Here is a 15,653-nt window from a genome sequence, read left to right on the forward strand (position 1 = left end):
TGGCCTGATAAACTCCATTTCGCACTTTGGGGTTATCGCACGTCAATTCACACATCAACAGGAAATACGCCATTCTCCTTAGTTTATGGAATGGTTGCCGTACAACCTGTAGAGCTAGAGATACCATCTCTACGCATTGCATTAGAAAGTAAACTCAATGAAGTTGAATGGACTAGGGCGAGATATGAGGAGCTAATTCTACTTGATGAAAAACGACTAGAAGCTCTACATCATACTCAATGCTATCAAACTCATATGGCTAGGCATTTTAATAAGAAGGTCAAGACAAGAAACATCAAAGTAGGAGACTTGGTGTTAAAAGCATTAAGGAAAAATATTTTAGATCCAAGGGGAAAATTTAGACCTAATTGGTCTAGACCCTATATTGTCAAAACAATCCTATCAGGAGGGGCAGCAAAATTAACTGATATGGATGGCAATGAGTTATCGAACATGACAAATCTTGACCAACTTAAAAAGTACTACCCATAATTAATTGAGTAGGATACTTAAGAGAGCTATGTTTGGCCTGATTCCTTAGGAAAGGATACTTAGGCAACCCTTTACAGGGTGCGGCCACTAAACTTTTTTCAAACCTCGCATCCTAGGTTTAAAAATAAATTCGGCAGAAATTTGACGAAGCTTCGGCGTCACCGAAAGAACCCTGTTGCCGGCCGATGAACATTAGCGCCAGACGACAGTGTCTGACGCCAGACAGCCGCAGCCGGCGCCAGTCGTAAAGAAGCGGCGCCATTTTTCTAGGAGCACCAGGGAATATTTCGGTGTTTTACGGAAAATTTTCGACTTCCGTACTCGAAAAAATTTCTGGAAAATCAAATTTTCTATTTTCATTGCTTTAATAAATTAAATTTAAAGGAGGTGATTTAATTAAAAAGCTGAAATTTCAGTAATATAATAAAATAACAAATTACATTATTGATGGAATTTAAATAAAGCTTAATAAAACAAAGTAACTTTAAATTTAAAACTAATTCTAATAATTGAAAGTTAAGAAATGCTTCAATCTTTCTTCTATTTCGTTGCTCTCTTCTAATTTTTGTCTGCATCCATGGCTTTAGCTAGTAGGCATCCTTTAGAGGACCTACATTCGATTTTGGAGTAAATAGTTTCTCTCTTAGCTAGGACTCCATGTTTCTTCTCTACCCAAGCCTTCTTCTCTGAAGTGTCAGATTTTCTTTTCCCTTTATCCTTTGTAGAGCTCTTCTTCTTAGGAATCGTAGGTGTTTTGAATTCAACCTTTTCACCCAAGCGTTCCTTAATGGGAATTACCTTGTCACCTAGACGACTCTTCACATCCGTTTTACTCTGATTTTTCTTCATGTCCTTTGAAGGTTTCTTGAGAAGCCACCTCTTCACATCATTATGCAAGGAAGGAGGAACCTTTTCGGTAATCACTTCCCACAAAAGGTCTAGCGCTCCAATATGCATCAAATTTTTCTACTTCTTGAGAAACAGGGAATTCATAGGGACAACGAAGATCCCCAGAAGGAATTGTCTGAAGTAGGGCGTACTGTCTTTTTACCCTGCAGGGATAATAAAAAGTCATCTTGGTTAAGCTTGGAAGACGACAGAAAGGTTGCTTGTTGACACCAACCATCTTCTCTATTTTCCACCAAGGGATGACCCACTTTATGGCAAAGTTGCAAGAGGCAAAGACTTTTCTCCATTCATGGTGCCCCATCTTAGAGAAGCGTTTCTTTCTTCTCACAAAACAATTTGGAGTGTATTTTTCAACATTGTCGGGAGGACTAAATAATTCTAGTCTTTCCATTAGCCACATCTGCAAAAAAAAAAAAAAAATCCAATGCAAATAAATTAATATTACTATACAAAAATATGTATTTGATTTCTGTAATTAAAAATATTATTTTTCTACCTGTAATAAAATTGGAGAGCCCCAAAAAGGTGATTTTGGATTTCTCTTCAATTCATCAAGACTAAGCATAGAATGCGCCTGCTACTTTCCAACGCATGATTATTACAGTCTTTATTAATCAAATTGGGAGGAATGTAGAGGCGTACATTGATGATATGATAGTCAAATCAAAACAACAGGAGGATCACCTTGCTAACCTCCGAAAAACATTCGCCACACTCAGGTGGCACAAGATTATTCTTAATCCAAAAAAGTGTGTGTTTGGTGTTAAGTCTGGGAAGTTTATCGGATTCTTGATTGACCAAAGGGGGATAGAGGCCAACCCTAAAAAAATGAAGGCAGTAATTGACATGTAGTCGCCCTGTACTGTGAAGGAAGTCCTAAAATTAACTGGTTGTCTGGCAGCTCTGGGAAGATTTCTCAGCCGGTCAGGCGACAAGTGCCTTTACTCCTTCCAAGCGATTAGGAAGAGGACTAGATTTGAATGGGGGGATGATGCTGAGGCGACCTTCCAAAAGCTGAAAACACATCTGCACTTTTTGCCAAGGTTGGTCAGCCCCTTGCCCAAAGTGGAGCTCTATATGTATCTGGCTGTTTCAGATCATGCCCTCATTGCAGTTCTCTTAGCTGAAAGAAACGACATCCAACTCCCGGTCTACATCATTAGCCACGTTCTTTAAAACGCGGAACTTTGGTACCCCATGGTCGAAAAATAGGGGCCCCTTAATTGGTGGAACTTTGAGGTTATATGGAAGTGAGATAGGGAAAGAAGGAATGTTGGTAAGCTTTCTTGAAAAGGGGGTTGGGATTGAAAGAATTGGAATGGGTACCTCACTCACAATTTCAAACACACCACCTTGCATTGAAACACAAGCCTTTTCTTCCAAAGAATTCCCTTCTAACACATCCTCACTAACTTCAAAAAGTTTAAAAATATCCTCAACCACTAATTGGGATTCTTCACTCTCAACAAGAGCATGGCTCTCATTATCAACATTCCCCAACATAACATGATCAAACATGAGTATCTCATCATAACCACAACCCATCTTTTCTCTTAACAACCTCAAATTAATTTTTAGGTCCACCAAAATGAGATATTCAATGGGTTGCAAAGAGTGTTGAGTTTCAAGTTGGATAAAGGGGGTGGTTTTCAAAATTTTGTCAAATGAATCATCTTCCATAAACCCTCTATCGCTTTCAACATCATCATCATAATCATCCTTAACCATGCACTCAAAAGCCCAATTTGGTTCTCTCATAAGGGAGGGGGGAGAAGAAGGAAGGGCATTTGTTTGGGATTGAGCTAGGTGGGAAATTTGGCTCTCAAGTGCCTCCATCCTAGCTTTTATCTCCTTGTTAAATTCTTCTTCCTTTCTCATCAACTCATTAAGCTTCTCCATCAACTCTCCTTCCTCTCTATGTCCCATCGAATCACCCTCACAAAAATGTTCTCTAGATACATAGGGAAACTCATTTGGAATCATGCTAGAACAAGAAGAGGTAAAGGGAAGATCATGTAAGTGAGGGTTAGGGGTTTGGGGAGCATCATTAACATCCATGCATACATTTGAAGAACATTGAGAAAAAGCATGAATATTATCAACATTGGGATGCATCTCATCATAAATAGCACACAAGGGGGAGGGATTTGCATCATGGGGAGCATAGGATTCATCCTTAGAGTGCATGCAAGAGTTAGAAAAATCACAAGAATTAGCATTATTCTCTTGCTCATAACTATCCTTGCCAAACCACATATAGAAATCCCAAGCATCATCCAAAGATTTGGCTCGAAATTGACCATTACACATGTTTTCAATCACCCCTCTAGTATACTCATTCAAACCCCAATAAATAACTTCACAAGCCTCCCATAAGGAACAACCATGGAAATTAGAGAAGTCTTCAAACCTATTAAAGTAGACCCAAAAGGGTTCATATTCAAATTGAGGCAAAAAGGAACATGGCATCTCATTTTGGACAAATTGATCCATGACTCAATGAAGACAAACAACAAGCATCAAACATGAAAGCTCAAGAATTATACACAGACAAAAACAAAAACAAGAAGAAAAACAAACCAAAAGAAAATTATACACAATGAAGTAGTCTCAATAAGATAACACAACAGAAATGGAAGCCGTTCCCCGGCAACGGCGCCAATTTGACAAGGGAATAAACGCGTCGTCAATGGTCTATCTCTAGATGAAATACAATTTATACAACCTAAACAAACCTAATACGAGTATAAGGCAAGCATAGGGGTCGAACCACAGGGAACGAATAAACACCACCAAATGCTATTGACAATTAAGGTAGTCCGGAATAGGAGATAAATAAACTAAAGTCTAAAGATGCTTAAACAAGAAATAAAACACTAAGAGAAATGGTTTAGATATAGCATTCACTTGAACATAACACAAAGGTATAGAAATTGAATTAATTATGAACTAAACATGCTCGAATATCGAAGTAAAGGATCCAATCTAGCCGCCTTCCGGGGTCAATTAGCTTCTCCTAACATAGCCTCTATGCTTCAACATTAGAACCATATACTAAGAGGTACTATTAAAAAACAATCGATAATAATGAACCCTAGCTAAGTCAACTTCCATTCCTTGTTAGCAAAGATTCACCTTTAATCAACCAACAATGTGAACTTGCAAGAAGATTACATAATATCAAGCATATAAAGACTTTAATCACAAATAAATCAATTCTAAACCCTAAAATATGCATAAGATCCAACTACACCACAACCATCCCCTTAATGGGGGAATTACTCACTTATCATGATAACAAAAAGATTAATCAACAAATAATCAAGAACCAACCTGATTAACAAGCAATACCAACAACAAAAATAATAATAAAAAAAGGCAAATAAAATAGAGAAGAAAGAGTTAGAGAATCTCATTGATTGAATGTGAAAATCTACAAGCAAGATGATCAATCTTCCTCTTCAATATCCAAGCTCAACAATGGTGAAACCCTCACTTTCTCTCTCTAAACTACTCTAATCCTAAGCTAAACCTAGAGAGAGAATCTCTCCTAAAAACTAATTAGAGAATAGAATAATTGTTAATTGTCTATTGTTTTCTAATTACCCCAAAATTGGGTATTTATACTAACCTAGCAAAAATAAGAACAATAAAAGAAGGAAATTAATAAAAAAAAAGGAAAATAAAAAATGAAAATAAAACTAAAAGAAAGAAATAAGAAAAGGGAAGTAAAAAATAAAACAAAACTAAAAGAAAAAGAAAATATTAAAACCAAAAAACAAATCCCCAACAAAACCAATCAGACCCCAGCTCTTCTTCTTCGATTTTTTGGCTGTTGTGATCTTCATTGAAGCGCATCACCGTCACTACCGTTCATCAACCATCATCATCAAATCGTCACCGCTCATCCTCATCGTTTATCATCAATCATCAAATAAAACCGTTCGATCTTCATTAAGAATCACGCGCATAGCTCGTGGAGTGGTTCTGTCGAACCATGGGTTGGTGTGGCCGAACTACGGGGATGGTTCGGTCAAACCATGGGTGTGTTCGAACACACCTCTTCAATTTAGAAAAATTCGAAAGTTTCTGACTGTTTTGGCACTTCGACTTAACTCCTCAGCGGTTTGCCCGAACTCGATCAAAATTGAATTGCTCTGATTTTTGAACGGAAATAGTGGAATCGGGGTGAGTAATTGCGGTGGACTACTTGGCTAAGGTTGCGGTATGTGCGGTGGTCAGGTGTTGATTGGAGATGCAGGGTTGCACTGATTGTTGACGGTGGTGTAGTTGCTTGGGAGCTGGTGGTGTGCGTGAGGTGGTTTTGTGTGTTGGGATGCTGCTGCAGACTGAGCGAGGGAAGGTGCGGTTGTGGTGGCAAGCAGGTGTTGTGTGATAATTGTTTGGTTGTGGGTTGCTTGCAGTTGGTGGCGTTGTGGTGGAAGTGTGAGCTGATGTGGGCTGTGATTGGAGGTCGGTGGTGAAGTGGGTGTTGGTTGGATGCGGCTGTTGACGGTGGTCAGGTGTTGATTGGAGATGCGGGGTTGGTTGCGGTTTGCTGTTGTTTGAATTGGAACAGGGGAATTGCGTGGTTGTTGTTGGCTGGAACTGCTGGATGCGAATTGGAGCAGGGGAGCTTGGTGGTTGATGGTGGAGGTTGGTGCAGTGAAGGTGAAGAAGAGTTGCAGCAAGGGAGGCTGTTTTAGTGTGGTGTAGGATAAGGGGAAATAGAGAGGGAGTGTGTGGTTTAGGATAGGAGATGGTGAGAGGTAAGCTGGCAGCATGCTTGTGAAATGGGCATTTGGCATTTGACTCAAATTAAGACCTGAATTCACTTGACATAAAACCCGAACCCCTACACACAAAACCGAAGGAAGGAATTGGGATAAATAAAATAAAATAAATAAAAATGGAAATAAATCAAATAAAATAGAAAATAAGAGGAATAAACTAAAACTAGCCAAAATAAATAAAACAATACAAGCAAATAAAACAAAATAAAATAACAAAATAAACATAAAGCTAATTAAAACTACGAAAGTAACAAAGAAAAGGAAAGAAACAAAATAAATCGAAAGCAAATAATATACAAAAATAAACTAGAAACCAATTAAATAAAGAAATTAAATTAAAACATACTAAAACTAAGAAATAAACTAGATTGAAACTTTATTAAAAAGAAAACAAGAGAATAAAAGGGAAAATAAGGGAAAATAAACATGGAAATAACTCTAAAACTATTTCCTAAGAGTGACATAAATGTCACTCATCAAACGCTTTTACAAGTAAAGGTATTCTGAGTGATGTCAAGTCATGAGAAGTGATCAATCACTACTACAAATCCCTTAGTTTCTAGACGCAGTTGGCTCGACGCAGGGGGGTGGGCGTCAGCTAAAAAAATTTGATCTCGCTTTTTCTCGACGCTTTTTAGCGTCGAACGGTTTTCTAGACAGAAAAAAGCGTCGAGAAAAAGTCACGTGTATATCATTCTGCATTCCTCGACGCTTTTTGTTGTCTAGACTACAAATAGACGTAAAAAAGCGTCGAGAAATTGGCACATGTTTTGCACGTGGTAACATATATCGCTTTTCGTCGACGGTTTTTCGGGTCAACTAGTGCCCTTAAAAATAATTTTATACGAGCTGAGCCGTGCCTTATTATTTTAGCCCGGGGCTTTTAAATTTTGTGAAAAATTAGGCGGTGCTTTTAAAAAAAAAATCAAAATTACCAATGCAAATTAAATTAAAACATTAAAAATATATTATGAACTAGTTTCCTAAATTCCAAATAAAAAAAACATCGATCAGTTTCATTACTCAGCTCCATCAAGAACGACCACGCTGCTACTTTCTCTCGTCTGGTGTCGTTCTTCAACTGCAGCAGTGATAAGGTAATGTAAAACCTAATTAAGTCTTTCTATAGATCACTCTCGCACTCATGAATTCTATCAATTCTTCATTATTTTGTAATTTGCAAATTTCTTAACAAATTAGGGTTTGAAGTTGTGAGAAGTTCTTGCTGTCAATTTCATCAATTTAGAGTAATCTTCTTCCCTTTCTTTATAATTTTGATGTCTTTATACTCGATTTTCGTTGTTATACCTTAAATTTTAAATTTTTTCTTCAATTTTTAATGAAATTGGGAATTGTTGTCCTAAGTCAAAACGAAAGTGAAGGGATCGAATTACGTTCGTATTGGAGCAGCTACAATAAAGACGCAGGACAAAGGGAATCCAAGCTTCAAACAGGTGAGTAGTATATTTTTGTTTTCTTATTTGATGTCGTGAATTATGTTGATGTTATGTTGCTTGCGTGCTATTGCTGTTCTATTGGCTAGCTAGAGTCGTTTGTTGTTGTTTTGTATTTTGGGAAATAATATGTGTTGATTCACTTGAATTTTTCTATGAGTATGTCTCTGTTACTATGTGTTCTTTCTTTTATGTTTGCTGATTTTTTAAAGTCAATTATATTAGTTCTTAGCTTAATGTGCTTACTATCTTAATGGATTGTAATTTTGTAGTTGTTATTGAAATTATGTAATGATTTTCTAGGCGAGGCAGGGAATTCGGGTTGGATGTTCTGCTTATGATATGTTGTTGGATGATTGGTATGTTTTGGGGATACTTTTGGAAGTCTGATGCATTGTTGGTTGTTCTGCTGGAATTTAGTCTGTTGGTGTTAGTTATGCTTTGGTCCGAAGATACAATTGAAGACTGCCTCACACCAGTTTGTATGATCCTTGTTGTTTTTTGTTTCGTACTTGTGAAGTGTGGTTTGTTTTGTGGCAATGTGCTTCTGTTTGTTTTATGTATTGGGAGATGATGTTCTTCTGTTGGTGTTGTTCTTTATTTTGTGTTTGCTGAATTTTTTTAAGTCAATTATATTGGTAAACTAAATTTCTCCATAGTTCTTAGCTTAATTATATTGATAAACGGAGGATAGGTATTGTTGTTTAGTCAATTATAGAAACAGTTCCTTCCTGTGAACTAACTATTTTTGTCAGATTATACACTTTACCAAAAGAATACTTTATTCGAACAATAATAATAAAATGATCCATAATCTGGAATTATTTATATACCTGCAATTTAATGGTGAAATATTGTATAAAGCTAGATGTCAATGTCATTTTCTAAAGGAATAAAATCAAAACTTATGTGGGAAATTGGGTATTAGGACACGTTGAGTTTCTGTAAATGCAAATCTCATTGTTTACATCAATTGCATGGTATTATCACTACTTGTGTCAGATTATTTATTTGGACTATCTATATTGCTAGCTAGCTTTTCATATTCATAATCTTCTTCTTCTTCTTACATATTACTATATAAGACGGCAACCAATTTAATAATGCTAACACTATTAGTTAATAATGCTAACACTATCTATAATTATTTATTAATAATATTTTGTATAATAAATATTGATTAATAATTATTCATTTTTTTTGTAGACATGGATAATAGTTGGATAGATTTACCTAAAGGTGATCCTAACTATTATAAAGGTTGCATGAAATTCTTAGACCTTGCTAAAGAGACTATTTCACAAAATACATTGTTAACTCGTTGCCCATGTAACAAGTGCAAGTTAAGTAAATGGTTTTCGGTAGATGAAGTTGGAGGCCATATTCTATTTAATGGATTTTATAAAAATTATAAAAATTAGGTATTTCATGTTAGAGATAAAGGGAGTACAACCTCTAGTATAAGTAATAGTCAAGAAAAGATCGTGGGTCGAGATGATATGGACGGGTTACTTAGAGCAGCTTTTAGAGTTGATGATCCACAACCCACTCAAGAACCCCATAATCAATCATTATCTGAACCTAGTATCGAGGATGTCGATTTGTGTGGCATGGATGAGGGGTTAGATCATAACACTCAATCACCTTTCACAGGTGAAGAACATGTAAAGTATAATAAACTCATGGAAGCTTCTGGAGAAGGCTTATATGAGGGTTGTACTACCTTTTCAAAGCTTTCATTTCTATTGCACTTGTTTCATCTAAAGTGTATGTTTCATTGGTCTGCCGAGTCATTTAATAAATTACTTGAACTTCTATTAGACGCATTTCCTATCATTAAGGAGTTTCCATCGTCTTATTATGAAGGCATGAAAGTAATCAATGATTTGGGATTGGGATATGAGAAAATCCATGCATGTCCAAATGACTGCATGCTATATTGGGGTGAATTTTCAGAAAAAAGTGAGTGTCATATATGCCATGCATCAAGGTGGAAAATTGTGAAAGGAAAGGAGGGTGATGTAAGTGAGAAAGGTAAAGAAACATGTAAGAAAGGTGAGCCGGCTAAAGTAATGCGATATTTTCCCCTCATCCCTAGATTAAAGAGACTGTACATGTCTTCAAAAATAGCAGAGGACATGAGATGGCATTATAATCATGAAGATGATGGCATTCTACGGCATCCTGCGGATGGAGAGGCTTGGAAGAAATTTGATGAAAAATATTTAGAGTTTGCCGCCGATCCTCGTAGTGTTAGATTGGGCCTTGCTAGTGACGATTTTAATCCATATCGTCTAATGAATACCAACTATAGTACGTGGCCAGTGGTTCTTATTCCATATAATTTACCGCCATGGCTTTGCATGAAGTCGTCATCATTCATTCTATCTATTATTATTCTTGGTAAATCCGGTCCTGGTATGGATATTGACGTGTACTTGCAACCACTGATTCATGAGTTAAAATTGTTGTGGCTAGGTGTTGATGCCTTTGATTCTTATAGTGGAAAGAACTTTAAATTGCGAGCAGCCTTACACTCCACTATTAATGACTTCCCGGCATATGCTATGTTGTCGGGTTGGAGTACAAGAGGCTACAAAGCTTGTCCATCTTGCACTGATTCCACGTATTCATATAGATTTGGCGGTAAACTTGTGTACCCCAGGCATCGAAAATGGTTGCCAATTGATCACTCGTATCGTTCGCAAGCTAATTCATTCGACGGGAATGAGGAATATGGTCTTGCTCCGGTTCCTGCAAGCGGTACTGAAGTTTTGAAGCAACAAGATAAGGTAAAGTATGTTTATGGGAAATCCAAAAATGTTCTAAAAAAAAGAGGGAGAAAGAATGTTGCTGATGATGATGATGACGCCGACTTAGTTCTTTGGAAAAAGAAAAGTACATTTTTTGAGTTAGAGTACTGGGAGCATAATCCTCTTAGGCATAATTTAGATGTTATGCACATTGAAAAAAATGTGTGTGATATTTTATTAGGAACTCTTTTAGGTATGGAAAACAGTAGAGATGATAGAAGTGCTCGAGAAGCCCTTGAGGGTAAAAATATAAAGTCTCATCTTTGGATTGACCCTCAAGGTGACATCCCTCCAGCCCCTTACACCATGTCTAATGAGGAGAAGGAACGGTTTTTAAAAGTTTTAAAGAAGCTTAAAGTTCCTGATGGATATGGATCTAATTTGCAAAGATGTGTGAACTTGAAGCAGCGAATACTTATTAATATTAAAAGCCACGATAATCATATCCTCATGCAAGATATCCTTCCTGTCGCTTTAAGGGCGTCGAATGCCACAAAAGTTATTGACTTGCTTGAGGAGTTGTCAGATTTTTTAAAAAAGATATGTTCAACCACTATAGATACAAGAGAATTAGATGCCATTCAGTCAAAGCTTGTGCTGACTCTTTGTAAGATGGAGATAGAGTTTTTACCTACATTTTTTACAATCATGGTTCATCTAATTATTCATTCAGTGGATGAGGTTAGACTTGGCGGACCAGTTCATTACAGATGGATGTATCCCATTGAAAGGTTTGTGTTTAAATACTTTTTTTTTTCTTTTGTTATTATAGATAAAAATTCATTCCAATATTTTCCAAATTCTTTCACATTCACACACATAATCACTTTTTTTATTTCAAGGTACTTGGCGTTTTTGAAATCTCATGTAAGCAATAAAGCGCAACCGGAGGGATCTATAGCAGAGGGGTATCTTTTATGGGAGACAATTGCATTTTGTTCGAGATATTTAGAAAGTGTTGAGACCATATTTAATAGACCAAGAAGGAATGAAGATGGCGTGCCCGACGATGAGAACTATCTGTTTAACTCTGGTGGTCGTGTTGTTGGAAAGAAAGAAAATGTTCGTTTGGATGATAGAAGTTTAAAACAAGCATATCGCTATGTTTTACTTCATTCTGATGAAGTGACACCGGTGCTTGAGTAAGTAGCATTATAGGTTTTTTTTTTTTTTTCTCTTCGTTAGTAATTTGACATTTTGAATTTTCTATAGTGAGTTCATAACACTAAAACGACAAGGGAATGAAGTTGGAGGAAGCCAAGCAAATGAATCCATTGAAAATCAATGGATAATTAATGAATTTCCTAATTGGTTATTAAGCCAGGTTATATGCTTCAAAATTAGGAATTTCATTTTTCTTTATCTTTTTTTTAATACACCAATCTTAGATTAACTTTGTTCATATTGAATTATAGGTCAATAATCTAAATGATAGCACGGTAGAAGGAAAGTTAAGAAAAGCCTTAGCTCGTGGCTTGAGTAACCGTGTGAGAAGGATGAAAAGTCTTTTTATTAATGGCTATAAATTTGATATTACCGATCGTGAGAAATTTCGAACAACTCAAAATTCTGGAATCATGGTGGAAGCGGAGGGTCAATAGTATTATGGAAAACTGAAAGATATATTTGAATTAGATTATTACGGTTTTTGTAAAGTTGTAATGTTTCGTTGTGATTGGGTAGATATACATAGGGGTATCAAAACATACCCGAGCGAAAGTGTTCGTGTCAATTTCTCAAAGTTGATGCACACCGGTCGAAATTTGCATGATGATCCATTTGTTTTCTCATCTCAAGCAAAACAAGTTTTTTACATCGAGGACGAGATACAAAAAGGATGGTTTCATGTTGTTAAGACTAAGCCTAGGGACTTGTTTGATATACTTGAATAATTAGCTACTTTTAGATCTTTTTTATACTATGTTTGTTATTTGATATGACTTGTTGCCAATTTAGTCAGCTTAACAGAAGATTGATTTTTTTTCTATATTCTTATGTTATTATATTATATTCGTACATTTTATATTTGGTATGCTTGAGATGAGAAAACAAATGGATCATCATGCAAATAATTGCGTTGTTCTTCTGCTATTTTTTGTCGTTGCTGTTGTTCTGTACTGTAGTTGCTGTTCTTGTGCTGTTTTCTGTCGTTGGTGCTCTATAATTGCTGCTGCGTTTGCTTTCTGCTGCTGGTTGCTTACTTGCTGCTATTATTTGCTTTGAATTTTTTTTCTCAATCATATTAATCTGGCTTCTGTTTCATATTTTCATTATTAATGTTATTCTCTTCACTTAGTTGTTGTCTTGCAAGTTTAACATGATCTTTTTGTATCATTTATCTTTTAGTGTTAGAAAAGATGACTTATCGAAGCAAGAGGGAAAGGGACATACTTGCGGCTGCAACTAAGGGACGAGATACTCTGTCGTCACAGCCTCCAAATACAACTATTGCAGACCAATCTTCTGGAAGTGAAGCTGCCTCACAACCCACCAAAAAGCAAGCTGTTGGTTCATTAAAATTTGATGAGGTGCAGAATGAGAAATGGGGGCCATTTGGTCCACTGAAAACCACTACTTCTGCACAATCACCTTCTATCAATCCCGAATCTATTTGGAAGAAACCTCCTACTACACCAACACCAAGTTTAATTATGGAAGTTGCTAAAGACAAACAAGGTTGCTCGCAAAAAACTACACCCAAACTTACTGCTATAGTCTCACCTAATATGCCACCTAACATGCCACCTATTGCACCTGAACCATTCAGGCACCCTTCTACTTCTTCTCCTGCTACTCACCAACCATTCAGGCACCCTTCTACTTCCTCTCCTGCTACTCACCAACCATTTAGGCACCCTTCTACTTCCTCTCCTGCTACTCACCAACAATTTGACCTCCATCACCCTTCAAAACAAGGACTTCAGAACCAAGCTTCAAGTGCTGCCAAAAGTTCAAATGCAACTCCACAGAATAAGAATAAAACACAACAAAACATTGGTGAAGCTTCAAAAGAGGTCCCGAAAAAATCCAAGTCTCTACGGCGTAAGTTACTTCCAGATTGGCGTGAAGACATTGAGTTCGATGACAAGGAGGAGGTTTTGACCATAGGTAATTTATCTTAATTAAATCTTCCGTTTGTAGTTTTCAATATTATGTCTTGTTAATATATAATTCTGAAGTTTAGGCTAATGATCAATTGTTGTTTCTTTTTGGTCGCCTCTTCAATTGATCTATAGCTTTTTAAGATTTTTATTTGTCATCTTGGTTGTACTCAAAGTTACCGAGTTAGGCTAGATAGTTTGTTCAACATTATGCCATCTGGACTTAATTTTAGGTTTTTGAAGTTGGCTGGTATTGTTTGTAGAATTTGCTGCTTCAGTGGTATTCTTTTTCTTGCTATTTGATGTTTTATTGAAGATAAAATTTAGTTGGTTGTTTGACTTGTATTTGATTTGGCAGTCTTATAATATATTTTTGTGCTGTTTTATAGAATTATATTCTGATGTTATGTATTCTGATGCTTATCATGAATAAAAAGGCTTATATTGTTGTTCTGTTTTTTGGCCGTTACAAAGCTGTATGTGAGGTGATGTTTTTGGTATGTCCAGCCCTAATATATGGGTTTTTTGGACACCAACACTTAGTTTTAAGTGCCTTGTGTCTTGAATGGATGAATCTCCCGATGTTCATAATTTATTTTGTAAGGTAATTTAGTATACTGATTGACCTTTGCTATCCAGACGATGAGATTTTGTGAAGATCCTAGTGATTATAGAATGTTTTGGACCATTAGTTATTGCTGTTGTCAATTGTTGCCCTAGTCATTGGAATAATGATTCTAATATCTTTTCTTAGTTGACTTCTACCATATCATGTGCTACTCTATTCCCTCCTCGCTTGACAAAAGACCAAATCATATCTTTTCTTAGTTGACTTCAACCAAATCATGATTATGTTGCTGATTTCTATCTTTGATAGTTTTACTGATTTATTGAGATGATATAATCTTATGATGTTGCCTCTGTTTTCTGTTAATTACCTTACATGGTATAGATGACAAGGGTAATACTACATTGGTGAGTGGTGTAATTCATCCAGTTGACGTTTTGAGTGCTAAAGGCTTCAAGTACGTTGTGGAATTCAATGATCTTTGCCAACCGATTAGGAAAGGTGGACATGTTTTGATTAAATTTATTGGTTATTTGGCAAAGATGGAGTCCCATTGTCCACTTGGACCAACAGATTGGAAAAAAATCGACGGGACTATAAAAGGGAATGTAGTTACAAATATGCGAGTACGTACAATTTTCCCCCACTCAAATTTCTTTTCTTTTCTTTCTATGGCGTACTATATACTTCACTATATTTCAGTGCGTTACACTAATTTTTTTTTAAAGGACCACTTTGTGATTCCCGATGGTAAAGAATACGACAAACAAGCTTTGCAACGTGCCAATAAAGCATGGAGACAATATAAGTTTGAATTGAAAAAGCTATATTTCAAGCCAAAAGAAAAAACAATGGGTGAGATGTGTAGACACCTAAAAATGTCTCCCCAAAACCAAACCCGATGATAAATAACCTTTCACCGCCACTATTGGTCGGGTTTAGTATTTAATCCCGAGAGTGCTTAAAAAATCGTATCTTATTAAATTCTTGTTTTCGAAAGGTCTATGGATCAGTCTTGGTGTTTGGTAAAGGCATAGTTTTAATTTGTTAATTAATTTTAAGCCCAAACCTTTTTATTTTATTATTTTAGGCCCAAATATTTTATTTATTTTTGTTATTTTCTTATTTTTAGCTCGAATAATAAAAGTCAGAAAAAAAGCCCGAAATTATCAATCGGCACTTAAAAAAGCCGAAAGAAATTAGGGTTAAAAGTGAATTTAGACGGAAAAGTGGACTGGAACTGACCGTGTCACGGTCAAGCTTGACCGTGTCACGGGAACTCTTCCCGTCTGACGGTGGGACTTCCCGTGACACGGGAGGTCTGCCGTGACACGGGAAGTTCCGTGTCCTTTTCGCGTAAACCCTTAACGCGTTTTCCGTTCCGTTTTCTAAAAATTTCCCGCAACACTCCAAAACTGACCGTGTCACGGGAACTTGTACCGTCTGACGGTACAGTCTAACCGTGTCACGGTACAGTCTGACCGTGTCACGGGATGCATTTTTAGGGTTTTTATCATTTTAGG

General features: G+C 36.4%; 1 protein-coding gene across 1 annotated transcript; it reads left to right on the plus strand.

Moving 5' to 3' along the window:
• Positions 1 to 7,198: 7,198 nt before the first annotated feature.
• LOC145572271 (uncharacterized) lies at positions 7,199 to 15,035 on the plus strand. The gene is made up of 6 exons (XM_081631270.1): positions 7,199 to 7,291; positions 7,395 to 7,441; positions 7,560 to 7,648; positions 12,808 to 13,569; positions 14,515 to 14,756; positions 14,859 to 15,035. The coding sequence occupies exons 4-6, from the start codon at positions 12,819 to 12,821 to the stop codon at positions 15,033 to 15,035; spliced, it is 1,170 nt and encodes a 389-aa protein (XP_081487396.1). The 5' UTR covers positions 7,199 to 7,291; positions 7,395 to 7,441; positions 7,560 to 7,648; positions 12,808 to 12,818.
• Positions 15,036 to 15,653: the final 618 nt, after the last annotated feature.

This window comes from Chenopodium album, chromosome 2, assembly GCF_948465745.1.
Source record: "Chenopodium album chromosome 2, dcCheAlbu1.1, whole genome shotgun sequence".
NCBI classification, from domain to species: domain Eukaryota; kingdom Viridiplantae; phylum Streptophyta; class Magnoliopsida; order Caryophyllales; family Amaranthaceae; genus Chenopodium; species Chenopodium album.

Bases quoted from the DNA above. Each gene is read 5' to 3' on its own strand.
- LOC145572271 (XM_081631270.1), top strand. From the start codon at position 12,819: ATGACTTATCGAAGCAAGAGGGAAAGGGACATACTTGCGGCTGCAACT. The intron at 13,570-14,514 runs GTAATTTATCTT...TACATGGTATAG, and splicing joins GGAGGAGGTTTTGACCATAG to ATGACAAGGGTAATACTACA. The intron at 14,757-14,858 runs GTACGTACAATT...TTTTTTTTAAAG, and splicing joins ATGTAGTTACAAATATGCGA to GACCACTTTGTGATTCCCGA.